Source organism: Dipodomys merriami, unplaced genomic scaffold (assembly GCF_024711535.1).
Source record: "Dipodomys merriami isolate MVZ:Mamm:240054 unplaced genomic scaffold, mDipMer1.0.p SCAF_158, whole genome shotgun sequence".
Taxonomy (NCBI): Eukaryota; Metazoa; Chordata; class Mammalia; order Rodentia; family Heteromyidae; genus Dipodomys; species Dipodomys merriami.
This window is the reverse complement of record NW_027202915.1, coordinates 2,474,314-2,499,997: the sequence shown is the minus strand read 5'-3', so window position 1 is coordinate 2,499,997 and position 25,684 is coordinate 2,474,314. Positions and strand designations below refer to the sequence as shown.

General features: G+C 46.1%; 1 protein-coding gene across 11 annotated transcripts in view; it reads right to left on the bottom strand.

Moving 5' to 3' along the window:
- Enah (ENAH actin regulator) overlaps positions 1-25,684 on the bottom strand; it is a 120,450-nt gene that overhangs the window by 11,804 nt on the left and 82,962 nt on the right. For 5 of the 11 annotated variants that reach the window (XM_070023240.1, XM_070023239.1, XM_070023242.1 and 2 more), the window contains 8 exons: positions 24,684-24,768; positions 15,260-15,474; positions 13,482-14,261; positions 10,521-10,822; positions 7,650-7,795; positions 7,170-7,212; positions 6,170-6,218; positions 1,555-1,621 (listed from right to left, as the gene is read on the bottom strand). In XM_070023240.1, coding sequence (XP_069879341.1) covers positions 1,555-1,621; positions 6,170-6,218; positions 7,170-7,212; positions 7,650-7,795; positions 10,521-10,822; positions 13,482-14,261; positions 15,260-15,474; positions 24,684-24,768 — 1,687 coding nt within the window. The remainder of the gene's footprint in view (positions 1-1,554; positions 1,622-6,169; positions 6,219-7,169; positions 7,213-7,649; positions 7,796-10,520; positions 10,823-13,481; positions 14,262-15,259; positions 15,475-24,683; positions 24,769-25,684) is intronic. The other 6 variants (XM_070023244.1, XM_070023247.1, XM_070023245.1 and 3 more) reach the window with 2 other exon arrangements.

Here is a 25,684-nt window from a genome sequence, read left to right as displayed (position 1 = left end):
ATTCCACTTCACAAATTCAAAGTGTTATTCTGACACTGCCCCCCATCTCCACCTGATTTTCAGTTTTAAAGTTTAGAAAATTGTGTGCGTGTGTGTATGTGTATTTATTTATTTTTTTGCCAGCCTGGGTCTTGAACTCAGGGCCTGGTCACTGTCCCTAAGCTTCTTTTGCTCAAGGCTGGCACTCTACACCACTTGAGCCACAGCACCGCTTCCGGCTTTATTCTGTGTATGTGGTGCTGAGGAATCAAACCCAGGGCCTCATGTGTGCTAGGTGAGCTCTCTACCACTGAGCCCCAGAAAACTGTACTCATAACATACTCATAGATGTGTACAAGTATGTAATTTTCATTGTGTGTGTATTCCCGTGGAGATGACTGCGGTAGGATAAGGGGGAGGGGAAAAGAACTATGTATGACGGTGACATAAGGTAGGGTTTGGGGTCAGGAGAAAGCTCATGAGAGGCTTATTCTGATTAAAATATAAAACATAAAATGTCTGCAATGCATGGTGAAACCCTTTGGTATTATTTATATACACCTACACCCAAAAAGCACCTCAGAAGACAAAGAAATGACAAGAAAGCAAAACAGGCTCTGTTGGGTTTCTGGGTAATATGGTAGAAAAGGGAGAGGAAAACAGAGATAGTAAACGATGATAAATACGGTTGTAGTACTTGGTTTTCATATATGAAAATAGAAAAATGAAACTTGTTGGAACTGTTTTAGAAGTGAGGTGAGGGTAAGGGAGAGTGGTATAATAAAATATGAATTTGTATGTATATATGCAAATGTCACAATAAAGCCCCCCTCCATACAACTAATATATGGTAATAAAAGAATATTTTAAGTGGGCTGGGGATGTGGCTTAGTGGTAGAGTGCTTGCCTAGCCTGCAGGAAGCCCTGGGTTTGATTGCTAGGTACCACATAAACAGAAAAAGCCAGAAGTGGCACTGTGGCTCAAGTGGTAGAGTGCTAGCCTTGAGCAAAAGAAGCTCAGGGACAGCGCCCAGGCCCTGAGTCTAAGCCCCAGGACTGGCCAAAGAAACCAAAAGTCTTTTAAGTAGGTAAAGCTATCTCAATTTTTAGTAAAAATGTAATTGGCATCGAGCACTGGTGGCTCACGCCTGTCATCCTAGCTACTCACGAGGCTGAGATCTGAGGACCACGGTTCAAAGCCAGCTGGATCAGGAAAATTCATGAGAATCTTATCTCCAATAAACTACCAGAAAACTTGAAGTGGCGCAGTGGCACTTGCCTTGAGCTGAAGAGCTCAGGGACAGCGCCAAAGCCCAGAGGTCAAGCCCCACGACCAACAACAACAACAACAACAACAACAAAAACAGTAATTGACTCAATAGCTATCAAGGAATAGCAGGATGAGGGTGCTTTGTGTTCTCCCTGCATAACTCCCATTTTACGACTTCATTATTCCTATATGCCAAAATGCATTGGTTTATATGTGTGTGTGTGTGTGTGTGTGTGTGTGTGTGTGGGTGTATCTCCATATATACATATATATTTGATTTAAATCATCTGCATGTATTTTAGTACCTGGAGATGACAGGTGACTTGCTGCCGTTCATTGCATTTGTTCTTTCCCAAGGTTTCCTGGTTGGTTCTTTAAAAATGAGAGAAATATTTATTAAGTATCAGTATGTGTCCTAAAAATCACTGTAAAACAAACAATGAAATACTGAAATAATCATACCCCTTTGTATAGTAATACAGATAAGAACATTCAAATTTAAATCCTAAACACTATTCTAATTTCTATAATTTCAGTTCTTAAAATAAGAATAAGCAAACATATAAATTTCCTTAAAAATGCCCTTACAGGGCTGAGAAGGTGGCTCCGTGGTAGAGCGCTTGCCTTGCATGCATGAAGCCCTGGGCTCGATTCCTCAGCACCACATACGCAGAAAAAGCCAGCCTAGGCAAACAAATCCTCAAGAATCTCAGTGAAGCTGTGGCTCAAGTGGTAAGAGCACCAGCCTTGCCAGGTGCGGGTGGCTCACACTTGTCATCCTAGCTACTCAGGAGGCTGACATTTGAGGATTGCAGTTCAAAGCCAGCCACAGGCAGGAAAGTCCATGAGACTCTTCTAATCTCCAATTAACCACTAGAAAATCCAAAGTGGTGCTGCGCTGTAGGGCACTAGCCTTGACAAAAAAGCTCAGGGACAGCATTTAGGCCCTGAGTTCAAGCTCACGACTGACAAAAAACCTACAAGCCAACAACAATAACAACAAAGCAACAAACACTTCGAGCTTTGAGTGAAAAAGCTAAGGGACAGCACCCAGGCCCTGAGTTCAAGCCCCAGGAGCAGCACACACAAGAATCTATTTCTAGGCGTCAATGCAATTGTAATGACTCATGAGGCTGAGATTTGAGATTCTCAGTTCAAGGCCAGTCTCAGTAGGAAAGTCTGTGAGCCTCTTAACTCCAATTAATCACCAAAAAGCTATAAGTGGAGCTATGGCTCAGGTGATCCAATGCAGCTTTGAGCGAAAAAGCTAAGGGACAGCACTCAGATTTCTGAGTTCAAGCTAGCACAAGAGAAAGGAGGGAGGAGGGGGAAGAACTATTTTAATTAGGCCTATTTTGAATAGATACTTTTTGTTTACCACTTAGCATTAAATGGTAAGCAAGTAAAAAGTGTAATATGTCTGTGTACTTACTTCAACACTTCATCTAAAGCCAAGAAAAAATTTCTTTAAACATCTCAAAACAGATTACAGAATCATGTCATTCTGAATCAATTCTTAGGATCTGGCAGACAATTCCAAGCCCTGTCACAAAGAGGCTGGTGGCTGGCCAGCTAGCGGGGCGGGGGCGGGGGGAGGGGGGGGGCAATTCACCGGTGTGGTTGCCGGGCTTCACTGCAGGACTGTGGGAAACTGTGAGTGGAATCTTGTCTTGATGAAAAGCATTTGGACCACATGGAAATAAATGTATATATGGGCTGTGATTTTGCTGTTTTTTCTTTCTAGTGCTGAGTCTTAAACTCAGGGCCTGGGTGCTGTCCCTGAGCTTTTTTCTTCAAGGCTAGTAATTCTATCACTTGAGCCATAGCTCTACTCCCAGCTTTTTGGTATTTAATTAGCAATAAGCGTCTCAGGCACTTCTCCACTCTGGCTACTTTCAAAGCAGGATCCTCAGATCTGGAGGATTATAGAAGTGAGCCACCAGCACCGGGCTCCACTGAGTCGTTTTCACCAAGAATCTGAGCTCTTGCTTCTGAGATGGCCTCTAACTAGCTTCTGCACATTGTTACTTACAAGCTTTAGTCTCTTTTAAATGCACAGATTCAAAACTAAGTCTCCTACAAAGCTTTTTGGTACCGAATTTCTGTTGCATGCAGGTGTCTACGTAAGACAGCTTGTCTTGCTTTATTCCTCATCATTTCAATAGTTCCTTCCTTTTTTCACTATTTTTTATTCCTCCAACATATAACACTTTCTCTCACTGACCCTCCCCCCCCCCACCCTCCGGGCTGGCAAGTTCCAGAACATCAGATAATCAGAGGGCATTTAGGATGGGCAAGTCAGAAACACATTCAACACAGCAAGCAGCCTAGGCAGGCGTGAAGATGAAAAACCTGCTGCAAGCAGTGGAGAGGGAGAAGCACCATCCATCAGACAATGTATCAGAGAGGGGCAGGTGGAAGGTCCAGAGTGGTTAAGACAAAGCAACCCTCTCCAAGGTCTTTTCTCCACTAGGCAAGCTAGACTGGCCCTCAGCCCCACAGGCTGGCTGTTGGGAAGATGTGCTCAGTTTGGGCGCGGAAGACCACGGAGAAGCAGTGTAGCTCAGAAGTGCTGCGGCTGGGCTGAGCCCCGCCCGGCCTAGGAACGTCCTCCCACACGTTTCTGCCCTGCTGACTACACGTCACACCTCAACACCCGAATGTTTCACAGTTCTAACTCACCTTCCCAATACCCCAGTAGGACTGACCATTCCGGGCAGCTGAGTCTGTTGATTACTTTTCTAACTTTTTGACGCTGCCCCACCTTTGTCTCAAGGGCTTATTAATCCACTTGACGTGCAAAGTAAAATGCCGTTTTTTCTACAGAGATGACCCCATATATAAGTGCCCTCTCTGAGTTTTTAGATTCAACACGGGGTCGTAAAGGTTAACTCCCCCTTGTGCATGCCTCACATCGTCAACTGGACTGTGGGGTCAAGGTCTTCATTCATTTGTTTTGCCTATTGAAAAAACTTGAACGAAACAAGTAGAAAAAGGCGTCATAGCCCTTCTGAATGATGCCATTTTACATGTGTGACACACACAGGGACATGCTAAACACAAACTCATGCTTTAGCTTTGCACACGTAAAACAGGGAGAGCTGTACTAGACAAGATATTCTTAATGTGGAGATCACGGGTGACCATCCAGGAGTTTAGAAGCAGTAGGAGGTCATGAACAGATCTGTATGACCTGTATAAAAATGACTCTTTTCTGGGGAGAGACTTTATGACTCTGACCATATTCTAAAGATTTTGTTGTCCTCAAGCACAGGGCAGTTCTAAATATCTGTAACAGTTAATGTCTAAAGTATCCTAGTAACAGTTGTTTGGGGTAGTTCTTTTTTTTGGGGGGTATTGCTAATACTGGAACTTACTTGGGTCTCACACATTCGCTAGGCATTTTCCACTTGTCACTGGTGCACTACCACTTAAATCACACTTGTGTTTAAAGGGTAAAAGTCCCAAGGATTTGTCTGCCCACACTGGCTCTAACCCTCAACTTTCATACCTCAGCTGAGTATTTAGAATGATAGACATGAGCCTCCAGTGCCCAGCTTAATATAGATAACAGATTTTGGCTCAAAAGGATAAAGCTAGCAGGGTGTCAGTGGCTCAGGTCTGTACCCTTAGCTTGAGAGGCTGAGGTTTGGGGGCCAGGGCTTGAAGCCAGCAGGGCAGGAATGTCTGTGAGACAACCAAAAAAGCCAGAGGCAGATCTGTGGCTCAGTGGTAGAGTGCTAGCCTTGAGCAAAAATGCTCAGCAGCGGTGCCCAGGACCTGAGTTCAAGCTCCATGACCAACAAAAAACCAAAAAACCAAAACAACAACAACAAAAAACCCAGATATAGGTCAAGCACTAGTGGCTCATGCCATTATGTAGAAATACTAGAGGTGGTTAGTAGCCTCTAAATCAAATATGCAGGTAGCAAGACAGATCACTCCCTATAATGGTTCCTATGAGCTATTCTGGATATTCATTCTTCACATTTATCTATGTCACTTCATTCCAAAATAGATCAGAATGAAAACAGACAGCCCAACTTCTTAAGCACTATGAAGACAGGCATAAAAATACACTGTGGCTATGTACTCCTATTTTGGAGCTAACACTTCAAGTAAACACATCAAGTAAAACATTTTGTTAAAAATGTATTTTATATCCAAGAATCCTTATGTCAGAAACTTTATTCAATGTTTTCCCAAGTTTTTAAACTTAATTTCAATTTAAACGTAAGACGCACAATTTCCTTAGCTGACCAGCAACATCAGCCAAGATGAATGATTAAAATGGTAATATACTTTTTTTCTTCTGGTTCTGGTGCTTGAACTCAAGCCTTAAGCTCTTTTGTCAACTTTTTCACTCATAACTGGTATTCTACCACGTGACCTACAACTTCAATTCTGGCTCTTTACTAGTTAATTGGAGGTAAGAGTTTTTCAGATTTGTGTCTGGGTGGGCTCAGATCTCAGCCTCCTAAGTAGCCAGAATTATAGGCGTGAGCTGCCAGTGCCCGGCACTGTCAACCTTCTTAATCTGAGAATGCCTTGAAAGACTGCAGTGATCATCTACTTTTTACCTTTCAGATGAAAAGTATCTCTCTTATCTAATAATGTAATTTCCCTTCTTTTACTGAGCAATTTTAAATCATCAACCATATACATAGCATATGTAAAAAACATTTTTCCCCCAAGAGAGCCATGGGCAAAATTGCTGAATTTTACCAGCTCTTAAAGAGTGCCAGGAAAAGAGCTTTTGGTTACTACAGCAGAGACTATCCATGTCAACAAAGAACACTCTTATTTTTGTGATCAAACAGTCACTTGGTCCAAACACAGGACCATGTTTTAATTGTACAGTGTTAACATTTCAGGAAAGGTCAGGAAAGGTTGTACAGTATTATACCCTCCTGAACTTACCAGGTGTACTTGTTGATGAGACCTTAGAAGTTACAGGTTCTGACTCTTCCTAAATACACAGAAACACATGTGTAAGTCTCATAGCCACTGGAAAACAGCCACTGTGCACACACGGTGTTTCTCCCATTGGCGTTTCCCCGTCCCTCCTCCCTTCACCTGCCCCTCTCCCTTGCATGCCAACCAGCTGTGACCGCTTCCTTCTCTCACCATCCCACTACCCTCCCCAAGACCCTGTTCCCGACCACGCTGCAAAGCCAGGTAAGAGGCAGGAGGAGGCAGCCAAATGGCAGGGAGAAACACTATGTCATATGTTGACCACCAGTGTATAGAACAGGCAAAGCAGTCTGCCAGGCTCCAAGGGGGAAGTTCAAACACTATCATTTACAGGATGGAGGGTGCTCCAAAGACTAAAAGTGGTCGCTGACTTCTCCATAGCCCATCATACTACTACTGGGCATATATCTGAAGGAGGAAAAAAAACACTCCAGAAAGGTGTCTGCCTATAATTGTGCCTATAGCCATTGATGGAATCAGCCAAAGTGCCCAACAACAGACACACATGCATGCGTGTGCATACAGCATACACAGGAATACTACACAGCAAAGCAAAATCATGTCATTTGCAGGAAAACATATCCAACTGGAGATATAATATACATATTCTCACTCATATGTGGAAGCAAGACTTAAAAGATACTACATATTCATGGATATATACACATAACCATCTATATCACTGTATATATGGATAAATGCAGAATATGAATCTAACTAGGGAGTTACTTAGGAGGACAGGGCAAGGGGAAAAAAGCTTTTCCCACATTCTCACACATTCAAGTCATTTTATAAGAACGCCACTGAAATTTCACGAATATTACTCAAACAAGCAATTTTAAATATCTGAATAGTTAAAAACAAGCAAACGCCAGTTCAAACTGAGTCCAAATGAAACCTTGTCTTTTGTGTGGTTTTCTGAGTAGGGCCATCTTTATTCACTTACATTTTCTGCTTCTATTGTTGATCCCTTTTCAGCAATTCTTCTCCTAGAAAGAAGGCAAATTCTATTTTTAAAAATAATTATCTCAGACTGGGTACTGGTGGCTCATGCCTATAAATCCCAGGCACTCAGGAGGCTGAGATGGGAGGATCATGGTTCAAAGCCAGCTTAGCCAGCAAAATCATGAGATTCTTACCTCCAATTAATCACCAAAAGGTTGGAAGTAGAGCTGTGGCTCAAGTGGCAGGGCACTAGCCTTGAGCACAAAGAACTCAGGGACAGGGCCTACGCCCTGAGTTCAAACCCCATGACCAAAAAGGAAACAACAAAACCCCTCTAAAACAAAAATAAATCCCCAAAACAGCCGGTTATCTTGGTATAAGAACTTCTCTCAGAAGTTCATCCAAGCTGAAGTTGTGTGCAGGTGAACTAATGTTAGCAAGCTCCGCTCAGTTCGGGCGTGTCCCTGGGAGCAACTCTCACCTCCTGGCCAGCAGCGCGCTCATTTCCTCCATTAAGCTGCTACCCGCCAAGGGAACGGGTCCATTCCCACGACCCAAGTCTGCTTTAGCTGAGGCGGGGTTCACACCAGCGGCCGTCCCTCCGCCCGGCAAAGAGGCATCTTCCACCTGAGTGAGGACACAGACAGCAACTTCCTCAAATATGGTCATTAGCCACCGAATGGAGAGTAAAGCTCTCTATCACGAGGTGGTGTCAAATCTAACATTACCAATAACGGGATGGAATACACATTTAGGTCATACATGTTACACTGAGAAAGACACAAATCTACTCCAAAATCTACTCCAAAATACAATCTGAATCCAATCTTGAAGAAAACAAATCAGACAAGCTAAACTAAAGAACAATCTGTCATGACACTCCTCAAAAACATCAAAATCATGAAAGGCTGAGAATCTTTCACAGGTTAAAGTAGACTAACAAGACATTACCACTAAATGTAACCCGTGACCTTGGACTAGAAAAAGAAAGCTGTATTATTGGACAACAGAGTTGTGAGTTACAGGATTGTGCCCATGTTAACTCTTCCAACTCTAATAATTAATTATACTGTAGTCAGTCAGGTGAATATCCTTATTCTTAGAAAAGATACATTCTTAGAAAAGATACATGGTGGAAGTAGGGAAGTAAGAGCATGATATTTTTGGCCAACTCTCAAATCATTCAGACAAAAAGTTGTGCCTATTTAAGAAAACATACACATAGAAAAGAAAAAGCAAACATTGGTAAAATATTAAGGTGACTCTAGATGCTGAGTTCATAGAAATGCTTTATACTGTTCTTGAAACCTTTCTGCAATTTTAGTTAAACTTGTAACCAATGAAGCAGAGAACACAGGGTTCAAGAATTCAAGCAGAGTCCCTGCTCAGGCACACACAAGAGGCACACACACGCCTGCAGAGGTGTTCACACGGCTCAGGCACACACAGGAGGGACACACACGCCTGCAGAGGTGTTCACACGGCTCAGGCACACACAGGAGGGACACACACGTCTGCAGAGGTGTTCACACCGCTCAGGCACACACAGGAGGGACACATGTCTGCAGAGGTGTTCACACCGCTCAGGCACACACAGGAGGCACACACACGCCTGCAGAGGTGTTCACACGGCTCAGGCACACACAGGAGGGACACACGTCTGCAGAGGTGTTCACACCGCTCAGGCACACACAGGAGGGACGCACATGTCTGCAGAGGTGTTCACACCGCTCAGGCACACACAGGAGGCACACGTGTCTGCAGGTGTTCACACGGCTCAGGCACACACAGGAGGGACACACGCCTGCAGAGGTGTTCACACGGCTCAGGCACACACAGGAGGCATGCACACGCCTGCAGAGGTGTTCACACGGCTCAGGCACACACAGGAGGCACACACGTCTGCAGAGGTGTTCACACAGCTCAGGCACACACAGGAGGCACACACGCCTGCAGAGGTGTTCACACGGATCAGGCACACACAGGAGGGACGCACACGTCTGCAGAGGTGTTCACACGGCTCAGGCACACACAGGAGGCACGCACACGCCTGCAGAGGTGTTCACACGGCTCAGGCACACACGGGAGGCACACACGTGTCTGCAGGTGTTCACACGGCTCAGGCACACACGGGAGGCACGCACATGTCTGCAGAGGTGTTCACACCGCTCAGGCACACACAGGAGGGACACACACGTCTGCAGAGGTGTTCACACCGCTCAGGCACACACAGGAGGGACGCACACGCCTGCAGAGGTGTTCACACGGCTCAGGCACACACAGGAGGCACGCACACGCCTGCAGAGGTGTTCACACCGCTCAGGCACACACAGGAGGGACACACGCCTGCAGAGGTGTTCACACCGCTCAGGCACACACGGGAGGCACACACACGTCTGCAGAGGTGTTCACACCGCTCAGGCACACACAGGAGGCACACACACGTCTGCAGAGGTGTTCACACGGCTCAGGCACACACAGGAGGCACACACGCCTGCAGAGGTGTTCACACCGCTCAGGCACACACAGGAGGGACGCACACGCCTGCAGAGGTGTTCACACCGCTCAGGCACACACAGGAGGCACACACACGTCTGCAGAGGTGTTCACACGGCTCAGGCACACACAGGAGGGACGCACACATCTGCAGAGGTGTTCACACGGCTCAGGCACACACAGGAGGGACACACGCCTGCAGAGGTGTTCACACGGCTCAGGCACACACAGGAGGCACGCACACGCCTGCAGAGGTGTTCACACGGCTCAGGCACACACAGGAGGCACACACGTCTGCAGAGGTGTTCACACGGCTCAGGCACACACAGGAGGCACACACACGCCTGCAGAGGCGTTCACACCGCTCAGGCACACACAGGAGGGACACACACGTCTGCAGAGGTGTTCACACCGCTCAGGCACACACAGGAGGGACGCACATGTCTGCAGAGGTGTTCACACCGCTCAGGCACACACAGGAGGGACGCACATGTCTGCAGAGGTGTTCACACGGATCAGGCACACACAGGAGGCACACACGCCTGCAGAGGTGTTCACACGGCTCAGGCACACACAGGAGGGACACACGCCTGCAGAGGTGTTCACACGGATCAGGCACACACAGGAGGCACACACACGCCTGCAGAGGTGTTCACACGGCCCAGGCACACACAGGAGGCACACACACGCCTGCAGAGGTGTTCACACGGCTCAGGCACACACAGGAGGCACACACACGCCTGCAGAGGTGTTCACACGGCTCAGGCACACACAGGAGGCACACACACGTCTGCAGAGGTGTTCACACGGCTCAGGCACACACAGGAGGGACGCACGCGTCTGCAGAGGTATTTACCCGTGACACTTTCCTAAGCTTGGCTCCAGCAATCGCAGCTGCAAGTCCAGTTAAAGGACGATTGTCTTCTGATAAGGATCCCGAAAAAAATCCAGATGCAGGAAGGGGAGGGGCAGGAGGTGGTACAGGAGGGGGAGGGGCTTGATTAGGAAGAGGGGGTGGGGGCGGAGGGGGAGGAGGGCCAGAGGATGGCAGTGGGGGTGGAGGAGGCGGTCCTGGGGGAGGAGGGAGTACAGAGGCCTGGGCTGGACCTGGTGGGAGTGGTGGAGGAGGTGGAGGTGCAGGTGGTCCCAAAATAACACCTGAGAAGAAGCAGTGTTAACATAAGCCATCAGAAACAGCGAAGTGACTGATACCAGCTCACAGAGGCAGGCACACATACTGCCACAGTAAATTAAGCTGACTCAAATAGTACACAGGAGGGCAATTTGTCGTAACGCTTAAAGTCTACTAGATTCATAAACTGCTTCGCTAAATGGCAACTGCTTTGTACAACTATTTAAAGATAATAACAACAAGGAAAAAAGGATACTAAGGTTACATATAACTATTTTAATGTTAGTCCTTTAATAACACAACTATACAAAACAAAGATCATATAATTAAATGTTTTACCTCAATAATTTGGAAAATAATCTTTAAAATGCTTATAAAATGTGAGGAGCAAGCACTCCTGAACACACACACACACACACACACACACACACCAACCAGTATACGTGGTACACTGCTAGTGCTACATGAAGTAGCAGACCCTAAGCAAGAGGCTGAGACCATATACTCTAGGATGAAGGCATGTTTATTATGTACAGATGACCAAAGTACCTGGGTTAAAAATATGGAGGTGGAGTGGGCCTTAGGCTTCAGTATCTTAAAATTAGTCTACATTTCACCTCTCCATGTAACAGGGCCCTAGTGGCTCATTCTTGTAACCTAGCCACTCAGGAGGCTGGCACTAGAGCATCAGGGCTCAATGCCCAGGCAGAAAAGTCCAAGTAACCAGCAAGATGCCAGAAGTAGGGCTGTGGCTCAGGCAGGAGAGTGCCAACCCGAAGCAAAAAAGTCAAGTGACAGCACAAGGACCTGTGTTCAAGAACCAGCAACAGCACCAAAATATGAGCATAAAAAGAAACGTGTCCAAACCTTGTAAAAACACAGAAAGTAAACACCAAATTAGTACTCCTTTCTTTTTATTTTTTTGGTTGTGGGGCTTGAACTCAGGACTTAGGTACTGTCTCTGACCTTTGCTGCTCAAGACTCTAACATTATGAGCCACAGTGCCACTTCTGGCTGGTTCTCTGGTGGTTAATTGGAGGCTGAGAGTCTCAAACACATTCCTGCCCAGCTCGCGTGGGGACTTGGAGGACGGGTGAGACTGGGTGCTGTGTGCACACAGGGTGCTGATGGCTCTCAGCAGTTTCTTGGGCAGCTGCACAAGCAGCACACAGAGCAGAGAGTGTCAGGATGCCCGGCACTGTCACAGGGATACAAACTGCCAAGAACCTGACTACTTTAAAGCACTGGCATGTCAAAAATATTCATCATGTCATTACTTCACACTTTACATTGAAAAATGGTATCAGAACACAGTTCATGCATTTGGTCTCAGCCATCCTCCTTTACCCTAATACCACACAACCACAACAAAGCCCCAGCCCACTGCAGCAGCTCCAGGGGGGCAGTCACTGGAAGGACTGCCTTCTAGGCCAGTCCTGGCAAAAGCTAAGGGAGACCTCATCTCAACAGGCAATGTCAGGCAATATAGTTCATACCTTAAGTCAGGTAGGCAAGAGCCTGCAGATAGGAAGATTTGGGTCTAGGCAGGCCTAGACAAAAATGCACTTCATTTCAAAGTAGTTAAAAAAACAAGGGCTGAAAGAAGGTGAGGTGCAGGTGGTAGAACACCTGTCTAGGAGGCATGAGCCGGGAGTTCAAACCCCACTGCTTTCAAAAACAAATGTAAACCGGTGGCCAAACGCTTTCTCAAGGAGCCAGGTCCTTGTCTGCCAGCCTAGGCGGTGGCCACGCCCTCTCTCCCGAGTGCCACACCACGTACTGTGTGCTGGGGGGTCTGGGTACAGCTGCAGCGCATGCCACTGTGTTTCCCTCCGCCTTCTGGGCATAGCCAGGCTGGGGGCTGAGGGCTGGGGGACGGGACCGATGGCCCAGCCTGAGAAGGGCCCCAAAGCAGAAGGGCTCCAGGGAAAGGCTAGGGTGGCAATGATGAGGACCGCTGAGCACTCAAAGATAAAGCCTTAAGGAACACAGGCCAGGCCCTCATGATGGGCTCACGCCTGACCTCCTAGCTAATCCAGGAGGTGAGATCTAAGGACTGCAGTTCAAAGCCAGCCCAGGCAGGAAAGCCCAGGAGACTCTCACCGTCAATAAACTACTTAGAAAAAGCTGGAAGTACAGCTGTGGCTCAAGTGGTAGAGCGCTAGCCTTGAGCACAAAAGCTCAGGGACAGCACCCAGGCCATGAGTTCAAGCCCCAGTACTGGGGCACAAAACCAAAAAGGAACACACTCACACCACACACACACTGGGGTCGAGCAGTGTACACACACACACACACACACACACACACACACACACACACACACACACACACACACACACACACACACACACACACACACACACACACACACACACACACACACACACACACACACACACACACACACACACACACACACACACACTGGGGTCGAGCAGTTTCCCCAGTGCCTTAGGAGCTGGAGAGCTCTGTTTAGAATGCTGCAGTACACTCTCAAACCCACTTCCACACGACACCCTTCAACTGCAATCGAGCAAACAGGACTCACATGGCTGCTTTTTACCTTTCATCTTTTAACTTTCGAAACCACATGGCTCTATGGTAAACAAACGTCCAACCCTCCTCCCAGTCTCCTGGGCAGCTCAGCTGTGACCACTGTCAGGAGCCATGAAGAAACCTTACCCTGCGGGGCTGGAGCCTCGGCCGGCTGAGAGGCTGCCTGCAAGCCTGGCTCTGCAGCAGAGGGGTCTCCCAGCTCAGAGTTTACAGGGGTCTCCACAGAGGCAGGGGTGGCTGCAGAGGGAGAAGGGAGAACACTGGGCTTGGGGGCGGGGGCGGGAGCGGGGGCAGGGCCCGGAGGAGGAGAGGCCTGCAGGCCGCAGTGTGGGAGAGATGCAAGGGCAGGTGGCGGCCCTGCCGGCCCCGCGGCGGGCGGTGGAGACACAGGGCACGGCACCGAGTCCAGCAGCCCCTCCGGTGCTGTGGGCGACGGAGGCATTTGGGGCACAGGAGAAGAGACACAGACAGGGAGGACAGGCCTCGGACCAGTAGCTTTGCCAGGGGGACTGCTAATCATTATTGGAGGAGATGGAGGGAGGGGTGAGAAACTGGAAGGAGACCAGGCACAGGACTTCGAAGCTGGAGGCTGAGGAGAGGGTGTGTTCACAGGAGAAGAAGGTCGAGAAGTTTTGCTCAGGGGACGAGGTGCTGTGGCGTAGTGGGGAAGAACGGGGTGGAAGGCTGAGCCTAGGGAGGTGGCGAAACGTGTAGCTGAGTGCCGCAGTGGAGGTGTGGGGGGCGTGGGAGCAGGAGGCAGAGCGGTCACTACAGCGTAATCAGGAGTGGCCTCCGACTCCGGAGCAGAGATGACTTTAGCGTATGATGGAGGAGGTGCTGAAGGAGGCTGGCAACTGGAATACTCAGGAAGTGGAGCACTATACAGGGAGCTGTCTGAAGACGGAGCTGGACAGAGGTGGAAAGCAGCAGCAAAAGACGATAAAAAAGGAGAGAGAAAAAGGGAGCTAGTGAAGCCACAGAACCAGCAATCAGACAAAATGTATAAATGTAGACTAGTTAGTAGCAGAGAATTGGACACATGTGCAAATCACTTTCATGCAGTACTTTTAATCTATACACACATTTTAAGATCTAGAAGAGGATGAAATAAATTTTATCTTAATCTAATAAGTAGATAAATTATTCTTATAAGGATAGTGACAGTCTTAATTTTAATTACTGCGTCCATTACAGACATTAAAAATATGTGCAAAAGCTCATCAACGAAAAATAACTTAGTTGTTTAAAGAAACAACAACAAATAGCCAAACTGGCAAAATGTTCACTACAAAGGGCAAGTGATTTTCTAATTAAATGTTTATTTGTGAGAAAGTTTTGTCTTCTTCCAGAAGATAATTAGGCAGTTAAAAACAAATGAAGTATAACAGACCAACCAACTAATATTTAGTCAACTCACACTGAGGATTCTGATATAGGCAACAAAGAATACAAGTTCTTTAGAGAATGTTAAATGCCTCAAACTTTCAGCCACATCTCAAATCTTTATGTCCTCTAACAAGTGCAATTATGTATTTTTTTTCCACTGGCTTTTCAGAAGACTATAAAGTATATTTAAGCAACCAGTAAATGTGGGAATGTATTTTTTACCTACTATTTTAATTCCTCCTTCAACACCTAGACCTTATCAAGCTAATTTCTTATTGCACAACACTGAGATAGGGTGTGAAGTGCCGGGTACTTTCATGCGGGAAATATCCTCCAGGCTCACTCATCATGAAAGATGTCCCATGTAACACCTCCACCTCCTCCATGGGGGTGTGGGAAGACCTGGAGTACTAGGATAGATATTCCCAGTAAGAGGACGTAATGGCTGCAGGTTCCTGTCGTGGCCTGTGTTGCTGAGACCCGAGCACCTCGCACACAGCTGAGCGGAGCTCCCTTACCAGCACTCGACACTCTGCGCTCTCGCTCCCATTCCACCTGCTCCCGCTGCTCCAGCCGCTCCCGTTCCAGCTGCTCCAGCCTCTCTCTCTCCAGCCTCTCTCTCTCCAGCCTCTCTCTCTCCAGCCTCTCTCTCTCCAGTCTTTCCCTCTCCATTCTTTCTCTCTCCAGCCTGTCCCTCTCCAGCTCCTTCTGACGTTGCTGTTCTTGCAGTTGCCTGAAATAAAAATTAAAAAATAAAAACATGCACCTACTAAAAAGGAACCCATACTCACAAAGGCACGTGGCGCCTGTGCTCTCGGGAAGGAAGGCTGCCTTTGCAACGCCTTTCCATCAGTCCCACACTGGCCCCGTGCGGCAGCACATCACGCTGAATGAAGCCTTGTTCTGTATTCCCAAGAATAAAGTGTTAGAAACAAACAAACGTTCCATATAATGGAATAGACCACTTTAATGACTGGAAGTCGTTATTATAACCATTTAAACCATTTCATTTTTCTTCCTAAAGGTAACAACCAAATTTTAACAGTACAAGAAATAAATGGTCACTCTATAAAGTATCCTGATGGGACAAAGCTGAACAAGCACTTGCTGAATTCAAACAAAACACAACAGGGAAACCCAGAATTTGGAAACATGATGGTCTATGCCTGCAACCCCAGCCAATCCTAGCCAGAAGGTGGTAGTGGGAAGATCACAGGATGGAAGCTAGGCCCAGGAAACAAAGGAACCTTCCAGACTGTCTCAAATAGAAACATAAACACAAAAGGGCTGGGAGTGTGGATGAAATGGTAGAGTACTTGCTTTAACTACAAGGACCTGAGTTCAATTCCCAGCACCATAAAACAAAGTAAGACAAAACCACTCCCAAAACATATTTAAGAAGACAGAAATTCTGAATCAAAAGCAGCTGTAACTTTTTGTTTGTCGGTCGTGGGGCTTGAACTCTGGGCCTGGGCGCTGTCCCTCAGCTCTTCAGCTCAAGGTGAGCGCTCTACCACTTGAGCCACAGCACCACTTCCGGTTTTCTAGTGGTTTATTGGAGATAAGAGTCTCACGGACTTTCCCGCCTGGGCTGGCTTTGAACCTCAATCCTCAGATCTCAGCCTCCCGAGTAGCTAGGATGACAAGCGTGAGCCACCTATGCCCGGCAGCTGTAACATTTTGATTCTCTGTTTCTCTCTCTCCCTTTCCAGGACTTGCCTCCTATAAAAATACACACACACACACACAATTTAAAAACCAAACAAATTACAATAATAATGTCCCTATGCTTGCTTTCTTTTCTTCAATACATTGTGCTTCATTTTTTCCATGAGAATGTAACAGTGCTCGGCTGTCTCCTGTCCAAGGAGACAGGAGAGATCCTAACACTGTCACTAAAGGCCGCAGGCCTCTGCCTTCATCCCCAAGATCAATACCAACACACATTTACTAGTGAAATGGCATACATCCCCAAAGATTCTTAACATATGAGTCCAAATTTCCTTTAGGTAATTGTACCAATTAGCCCTCCTTAAAAAACCAAAGTCTCATCTTACAGATCTATTTCACATCACTGTAGGGAAGATTAAATGAGCTGATATTTTTTAAAGCTCTTTAAAAAGTAATAAGCATAATGGTTCACACTGGGCTAATTAACTATTTGGGTTCTATGTAGAGGCAAACTTATAAAAACAAGTGTGCTACTGTTTCTCCCAGCAGTATGAATAAACCAACAAAATCTTTCCAAAAACCTCCCCCCTTAATAGAAAAGAAAAAGACCATTTGACAAAACAGAAACCAAAGAACCCAGGGGACAATCCTGTGATGGCCGCCCAGCTGCTACGGGTGGCAGTGATGGAAGAAATCAGACACGCGTGGGGAGACTATGCTAGTGAGAACCAGACAGGTAAGTCCGGTTGTAAAACATGAAGTCAGTGAACAACTCAAATGGAATTTGCATGAAAGAACCAAGATTTTAAGACTTTTCACATGTGTCTCCTTATTAGAATGTTCTTCATTTATATCAAAATAACAGAAAAATACAGTTTTACAAATCCCATCATTTCCCCAGTCTTTCCAGTATTTTTTGTTATTGGCTTTAGATATCTACGTTCTAACGGTGAGATGCTTGCCATCCCTCCTGTACACAGGCTTTCCCCAATGCATACGTAATCACAGGAAAAACCAGTGCGTAAGATTCCATTCTTAGTCAGGCGCCAGTGGCTCACGTCTGTCATCCTAGCTACTCAGGAGGCTGATTTCTGAGGATCACAGTTCAAAGCCAGCCCGGGCAGGAAAGTCCGTGAGACTCTTATCTCCAATAAACCACTAGAAAACCAGAAGTGGCGCTGTGGCTCAAGCGGTAGGCGCTCGCCTTGAGCTGAAGAGCGCAGGGACAGCGCCCAGGCCCAGAGTTCAAGCCCTACAACCAACCAAAAAAAAAAAAAAAGATTCCATTCTTGATCCAATGAAAGTATCATAGGCATGGCCCAGCTATGATATTCCAATTCCACTTCATTTCTGACTCTTATTCCTAGTGTGCGGTGTGTTTTAAATGAACAGCTGTTTCTAAACAATATGAGGCTTTTTTTTCTTTTTGGTATGGGGCTTGAGTGCTATCCCTGAAATTTTTTGCTACCAGTTGAGTCACAGAGCCACTTCTTTTTTGATTAAGTGGAGGTAAGAGTCTCATGGACTTTCCTGTCTGAGCTGGCTTCAAACCTCAATCCTCTGATCTCAGCCTCCTGAGTAGCTAGGATTACAGGTGTGAGCCACCAGTGCCCGACTCTAAAGACTTTTTGAAGCATGTGGAATACAAGTAACAAAATCTCAAAATGCCTAACCTAGGTAAATACAGAGGGATTTCAATCTTACCATAATAAAGTAGGAGAGCTGACTAAGGAAAATGCTTTGAGTAGGTAACATTTTGTCACATTGATATTATCATTCATACTTTTCGGAAAAAACCTACAAAGATATAGTTTGCTTCCCTGTTTGAGAACAAAAGAAGTGGATAAAACCTACCAAGATAGTTGAGTTTCAATATCATAAAGCCTAATTAGGAACTAGCACTTACAACAGAAGACGGTCCACTTTTGGTCCATCCTGCCTCTGCAGGGTCAGGAATGGGCTGCACGCTTCCATGGCCCGGCTCCTCCGGTCTGTGTGGTGCCACACCCCTTTATAGCTGCCAGGCGAAGTGGTGACCAGAAGGCTATTTATAGGTATGAACTGAATTACACTCTATGCTTTGACTAGATAGGACTGACTCATGTTTCTTAGAATGTATGTTCCCATCACTACCAAGGAAGCCAGATGTTAGTAAGGTGAGTAGAATTTAAAATTAACAAATGATAGACAAATGAGTAGAAAACCTTTTTTTTAACTATCATGTTACTACAGTAAAAAGTATTAGACTAGTAAAGTTTAACATGTAAACACTTACCAACTCAACTTTACACTTACTAGCTTAAAAAGTCAAACAAGTCAGGTGCCAGTGGCTCACGTCTGTAGTCCTAGCTACTCAGGGGGCTGAGATCTGAAGATCACAGCCAGCCTGGGCAAGAAAATCTGTGAGGCTCTTTTTTTTTTGGTTCGGCCATGGGTCCTGAACTCTGGGTCTGGACCCTGTCCCTCAGCTCTTCAGCTCAAGGCTAGTGCTCTACTGCTTGAGCCACAACATCACTTCTGGTTTTCTGGTAGCTAACTGGAGTTTTATAAAAGTCTCATGGACTTTTCTGCTGGCTCTGAACCGTGATCCTCACATCTCAGCCTCCTCAGTAGCTAGTATTACAGGCGTGAGCCACCAGTGCCAGCTCTGTGAGACTCTTATCTCCAATAAACTACCAAAAAACCAGAAGTGGGGCCTTGAGCAAAAGAAGCTCAGAGACAGTGCCCAGACCGAGTTCAGACCCTAGCATCAATGAAAAAAAAAGTCAAACTATTAAAAACTTTATGATGGGGCTGGGAAGGTGGCTCAGTGGTAGAATGCTTGTCTTGCATGCACGAGGCCCTGGGTTCAATTCCTCAGAACCACATAAGCAAAAAAGAAAAAACCTGGAAGTGGTGCTGTGGCTCAAGGGGGAGAGCACTAGCCTTGAGCTGAAGAGCTGAGGGACAGCACCCAGGCCCAGAGTTCAGGCCCCACGACCGGACCACCCCCCCCAAAAAAAAAACTTTATGATAAAACAGTTAACATCCCTCAGCACTCTTGGATTCCTCTTCCCAGCAGCAATTGCATTCAATACTCTGATATTTAATCTCATGTTTCTAAACAGCCACTTCTTTAGAACTATCATTTCTTGATATTTCAGATTCAGATGATGTACGTACGTACGTACGTACACACACACACACACACACACACACACACACACACACACACTCCTATCTGTATCTGTCTCTATATTTACATACTGACCTCTTCCTAGCCACGTGATTTTATAATTGTAATTCTGACCTCACAACCTTTTTCTTTCCCATTACCTCAATACAATTGTAACAGCCCTTTGATTATTGTTAGCAATATTCATATGTCATATTATTCATCACTCATCACATCAGTTGTCAGAAAAACACTTTTCTTAGTATTTTTTGTTTGTTTTTTGTTGGTCATGGGTCCTGAACTCTGAGCCTGGACGCTGTCCCTCAGCTCTTCAACTGTAGACCAGCGCTCTACCACTTGAGCCTCAGCCCCACTTCCGGCTTTTTCTGCTTATGTGGTGCTGAGGAATCAAACCGAGGGCCTCATGCGTGCAAGGCGAGCGCTCTACCACTGAGCCACCTCCCCAGTCCCTTCTTAGTATATTTTTAACATGACTCCAACTTCCCATCAAACCAGAACCCTCCTGACTGGACAGGCATGTCGGGGCCTCACGCTTTGCTTGTTTTGCTTTTCCTTCCCTCTGACACCACCCTGGCCTCAAGGATCTAGTGGAAGAGCTGCCCTTCTACCACCGAATGGCTCCTCTCCCAAACAGCATCCCAAATGTAAGCATGTTCAAAGCATGAGATTAACATCAAAAATCGTCAAACATACACTTAGCTTATGTCTAAAACACTTTTTGAAGCATATACAATATAAATGACAAAATTCCAAAACTATGTTTAACCCAAGAGGTGGGATCCAGGCGCGCGCGCGTGTGTGTGTGTGTGTGTGTGTGTGTGTGTAGATGGTGAGGGGGGCTGAGTGTGCAGGCCCCTGTCCAGGTGAGGGGTGTGTGTGGGGGAGGGGGTGTGTGCGTGTGGGAGGAGATGGTGAGGGAGGCCCCTGTCCAGGTGAGGGGGTGTGTGTGGGAGGGGGGGGGAGGAGACAGTGGGGGGGGCTGAGTGTGCAGGCCCCTGTCCAGGTGAGGGGGTGTGTGTGGGAGGGGGTGTGTGCATGTGGGAGGAGATGGTGAGGGGGGGCTGAATATCGAGGCCCCTGTCCAGGTGAGGGTGTGTGTGTGTGAGAGAGGAGACGATGAGGGGGGGGCTGAGTGTGCAGGCCCCTGTCCAGGTGAGGGGGTGTGTGCGGGAGGGGGTGTGTGTGGGAGGAGACGGTGGGGGGGGGGCTGAGTGTGCAGGCCCCTGTCCAGGTGAGGGGGGGCGTGCGGGAGGGTGTGTTGTCCAGGTGAGGGTGTGTGTGCAGGAGGGGGTGTGTGCGTGTGTGAGGAGACGGTGAGGGGGGCTAAGTGTGCAGGCCCCTGTCCAGGTGAAGGGGGTGTGGGAGGGGGTGTGTGCGTGTGAGAGTAGACTGTGAGGATTGGGGGCCCAGTCGGGGATCCAAACGCTCTTCGCAAAGACTCTTGAAGTCACCATCTCATGTTAGGATTACTAACTGGCTTGCTATGGACCAGCACCACAGATCTTCACCCTAGATGATCTTCATTCTAAGCTTTGCTGATGGAGTACAACTAAGTTAGTTACCTCTTGTATTTGTCAATTTTGTGCAAATCAAACAAAGTGTGTGACTGAATTCAGAAAAGAAATGCATGGTTGAGGAGTGTGGTGCATCAGAGATAGTCACAGGAGCTGCCCTGGATATGGGAAAAGGGGCCCTAGAAATGCTGAGCAGAGGGGTGAGGGTGGGAGCAAGATAGGAATGTTCATCTGGTTGGTAGACTCTGAAGCCCAGTGTCCTTCCTCCATTCCCAAATTATACAACTCCAGAATCGTACAAGTATCTATCACACTCATGATAAAGCAGGTAACAAACAGCAGGAAGGAGTATACATTTACCTTTGATATATTCCAACAAAGGCCAGTCTTGCCCATCGTAGGCCGTCCTACTAGCTCAGCCAGGTAGATGATGCCCCTTCCTTCCCGCACACTCCCGCTCCCCCAAGACTTACAATGAGCTGCTCACCAAAGGAGCTTCTCAGCTGGCTCTCCTGCCGTCAGTCAGATGGCAGCTGTGCTCACAGCAAAGTGCTACACAACCCTTCAACAGCACAGGACAGCCTGGCCAATGTCTTTTTTTATCCTTTTTCTCTTTTCCATCTTTAAGTAGTCGTACACAAAGGAGTTGCCAGTCAACGATTAAAGAACACAGCAGATCTTGATCAATGCTACTCCTTTCACCGTTCTTTCCCACCCTTCCCATGACAAAGGCCTCCCTTATTTTTCTTAATTTTATAGGATATATGCTGAATTGTATGACTGCAATCTACCCACTTCCTCTCTCCATTCATCTACCCTCCCCCTCTTAATCCTGGCCCCTTTTCAAATGCTGTGTCTTGTACTGTGTTGGACTGTAAGTGAGCCTTTCTAAGGAATTACACAATTTGAGTTTTCCTCTGAATAAACAAGCAGACCCTAGGAAAAACTACTTGAAGGAAAGCTGAGACGCATAAGCAACGATTTAGGAGGACATAATTCAAATTAAGAAAAAGAAGAAAGAGACATTGAAGGTAAGAGCCGTAAGACAGCACACAAGCACGAAAAGGAAGAGACCATGTGCCCTCCGTTAGGTCCCACAGGCACTGTGGCTCCTGCACACTCTGCATGCAAGTTGTTGTCAGTCTGAAAAAAAATTAGTTTGTTGGCTGTGGGGCTTGAACTCAGAACCTGGGCACTGTCCTTGAGCCTCTGTGCTAGCATTGGGCCACTTGAGCCACAGCACCACCTCTAGTTTTTTATGGTAATTGCAGATAAGAGTCTCACAGGGACTTTTTTTGGGGGGGGAGGGGGGGTAACCGGTCATGGGGCCTGAACTCTGGGCCTGGGTGCTGTCCCTTGAGCTCTTAAGCTCAAGGCTAGCGCTCTGCCACTTGAGCCACAGCACCACTTCCGGCTTTTTTCTTTTTGCTTATGTGGTGCTGGGGAATCAAACCCAGGGCCTCAGGCATGCAAGGCAAGCGCTCTACCACTGAGCCACCTTCCTGGCCCTCACAGAGACTTTTCTGCCTGGGCTGGCTTCGAACCTCGATCCTTAGATCTCAACCTCCTGAGTAGGTAGCAGGCGTAAGCCAACAGAACCAACAGAAATGTTTTTAAAGTATAAAATATGCACTGAACTTGGTATGACAAATGTTATTAGTGCTTTTAGTGTTAAAAACGTATTTTTTGATATGGTAGATTTCATCTATTATCCTATTTCACTCACTAATTAAAAACAGCACTACTCAACAATGCTGGCCTAGAATATAAGGTTACTAAGAAAATTAGCAGAGCATCAGCTGTTACACAGGTAACCCTAGCTACCTAGGAAGTTAAGATCTGAGTATCCTGGTTCAAAGGTAGCCTGGGAAAAAGTTCTTGAGACTCTTCTTCTTAATAACCAGTAAAATGCCATACTAGAGGTGCGCCTTATGGTAGAGTGTCAGCATGAGAGAAAAAGCTGGGAGAAGGCCAAAGAGACTGGGCCCACGCCCCAGTACCCACACCAAAAAGAAAAAACAAAACAAAACCTGCCAGAATATAGAACAAAATACATGGGAAACTGGGAGCAGAACAAACAAACAATAGTCAAGAACAGAGAAAAGAAAATGCTCAAAGCAATAAAGTTTAGAGAATTTTAAGATTGTAAATGAGGGCTGGGAAGGTGGCTCAGTGGTAGAGCGCTTGCCTTGCATGCCTGAGGCCCTGGGTTTGATTCCTCAGCACCACATAAGCAGGAAAAAAAAAGCCGAAGTGGCACTGTGGCTCAAGTGGTAGAGCGCTAGCCTTGAGCTGAAGGACAGCACCCAGGCCCAGAGTTCAGGCCCCACGACCGGACCCTCCCCCGCCCCCCAAAAAAAGACTATAAATGAGTCTTTAAATGGAAAGGGTACCAAACATTGGGCTATGTAAACAGAAATATGCCTGCCTACATCTGCCTCGGAGGAGGCCAACAATGGTTAAGTACGACATTGGCATGCATTTACACAGTGTATAAAGGGAGCCACGGGGCTTTAAATGGACTGCTCAAACACACAAGACCAAAGATTCACTGACAGTCAACAGGAGAAAATCAGCTGCAAGATGGAGGCAGAGCAGGGCGCGTGCAGAACAGCTGTGCCTCTCCACCAAGCGAGGCCACAGGTTCTGTGGTTGTTTGAAAAAGAAGCCAGTGCTAGGACAAAAAACTCCATCTGTACAACGGTCCAGGCTCACAGTGGTGACAACCCTCTCCCTCAAAAACAAACAAGAGCATGGCCACCTCTAAAAACCTTCCCTCTGGGATGTCATGACACATGTCTCCATAATCGTGTCCCGGGTCCTGTCTCCTGGCATCCCAATTCAGCTCTCCACTGGAGCCAAATTGGTTTGATGATACTGTTTTTGTTCTTTCTTTCTGGCCTGTTTCCCAACAGTGTTGTACTTGGAGGCTGCAAACCTCTGTTACAATGGGCAGCCTGCAGACTGCTAGTGTTGTAATAAAGGCTCTCAATATGCCACCCTCAAAAAAAACCCTTCACTTTGCTTAGAAGCGGGACACCTGATTTAGCGATCTTATTTTCAGTTACGGAAAGTACCTGAATTTGAAAAGCAGTATTGCAAAATACTTCATAATGCAAACAGATAATTTTTTAAAAGTTACCCCTAAATGCAGCTATCTGTAGACTATTGAAATGATGTAAATGATGTTGCTAATTCAGTTCAAACAGCATCTAGTCATAAGGCAAGATATTTGTCTTTTACCACTACAATTATCTTAAGATGGCCACTTTGTAGAACCAGCCAACACAATGTCAACGTTCTAGTTGGGTTGGTTATGTAAAATAGTTAGATTTTATGATTAACTATTATAAAGTGAGACTTGTTGTTAAGTGTGCTTAACATGTTCAGTTGTAACAAGTTATGTAAGATTTAATAACACCTCATGTGAAGCATTCACAAGTCACTCGTTGCTCGTGATACGCAAACTCACATAAAAGTGGACTTTCAAAGCTCTGAAAAGACATGAACTACTTCCAGTAGTAGGGTGTTCACAGTTTTGTCTTCTGCAGTAGGAGAAAAAGAGTGAAAACAGTGAGTTACCTTCTTTGGATTTCCAACTCTTCTTGGGATGGGCCATTTTGAACTTGAGCAGGCAGTTGTGAATTTTGTCTAGGCAATGTTGGCCCTATAAAGGAGGAAAACATTACAGGTGAACATACGTTCCATTAATTATCAAGAAGTAAAATCATGAGGGCAACATAAAACCATCACATATTTACAAATGTATCTTCTTTGTCTAGCAAAATAAATTGTAAGCTTTACATAACACACAGCAAATGAAAGACTGCAACGTAATACTGTCATCATCCCCAGAAGGCTTGAGACAGATGAAAACATCAACGACAAAGGAAAATAAACACTTCTATATGAAGAGAGCTTGAGTAAAACAAGTGTTCAATGAGCATCCAGTAGGCACCCGAGCTGGACATTTGCTAAGACAATGAGACATTCTCTTTGGGTAATTCATGAAGTGGAGAGGGAAAACTTAAATGAAAATTCAGAATTTAAAAACTCACCTAAATAGAACACTGGAATGAAAAACAGGAGAAAGAGAGCATGAGAACCTTATTACTAGACCACAGAGGTATGCTAATGCATTATCCAATTTGCCCAACTTAAGCTGCCACTTCTGCTTAATAGCCTGGCATTTCCAATACTGGTGAAAGAAACATTTGCTTAACTTTCATATAATAAATGAACCTACATCTAATTTTAAATATCAAATTCATAAAATGTAACAGAGGTAATCTTAATGACTTTTCATTTGGGAAAGAAAGAAAAAAACCGGCATTCATACCAACATGGTACTGTCACAAGAAACTAACAACCATCCATTCCTGCATACCATATACATAATGCAGACCCATTTCAACAACCTAGACAGAATGCTACTAAATTATGGGGAACCTTAACAGCACTGGATATAGAAATTAAGTGAGATCATTGCTGGACCTAATATATTATGCCTTAGGATATTCTAGAACAATCTTGAAACAGCAAACAAGAGAGTAAAGAGACAGTTCTGGCCCACTTCTGGGGAT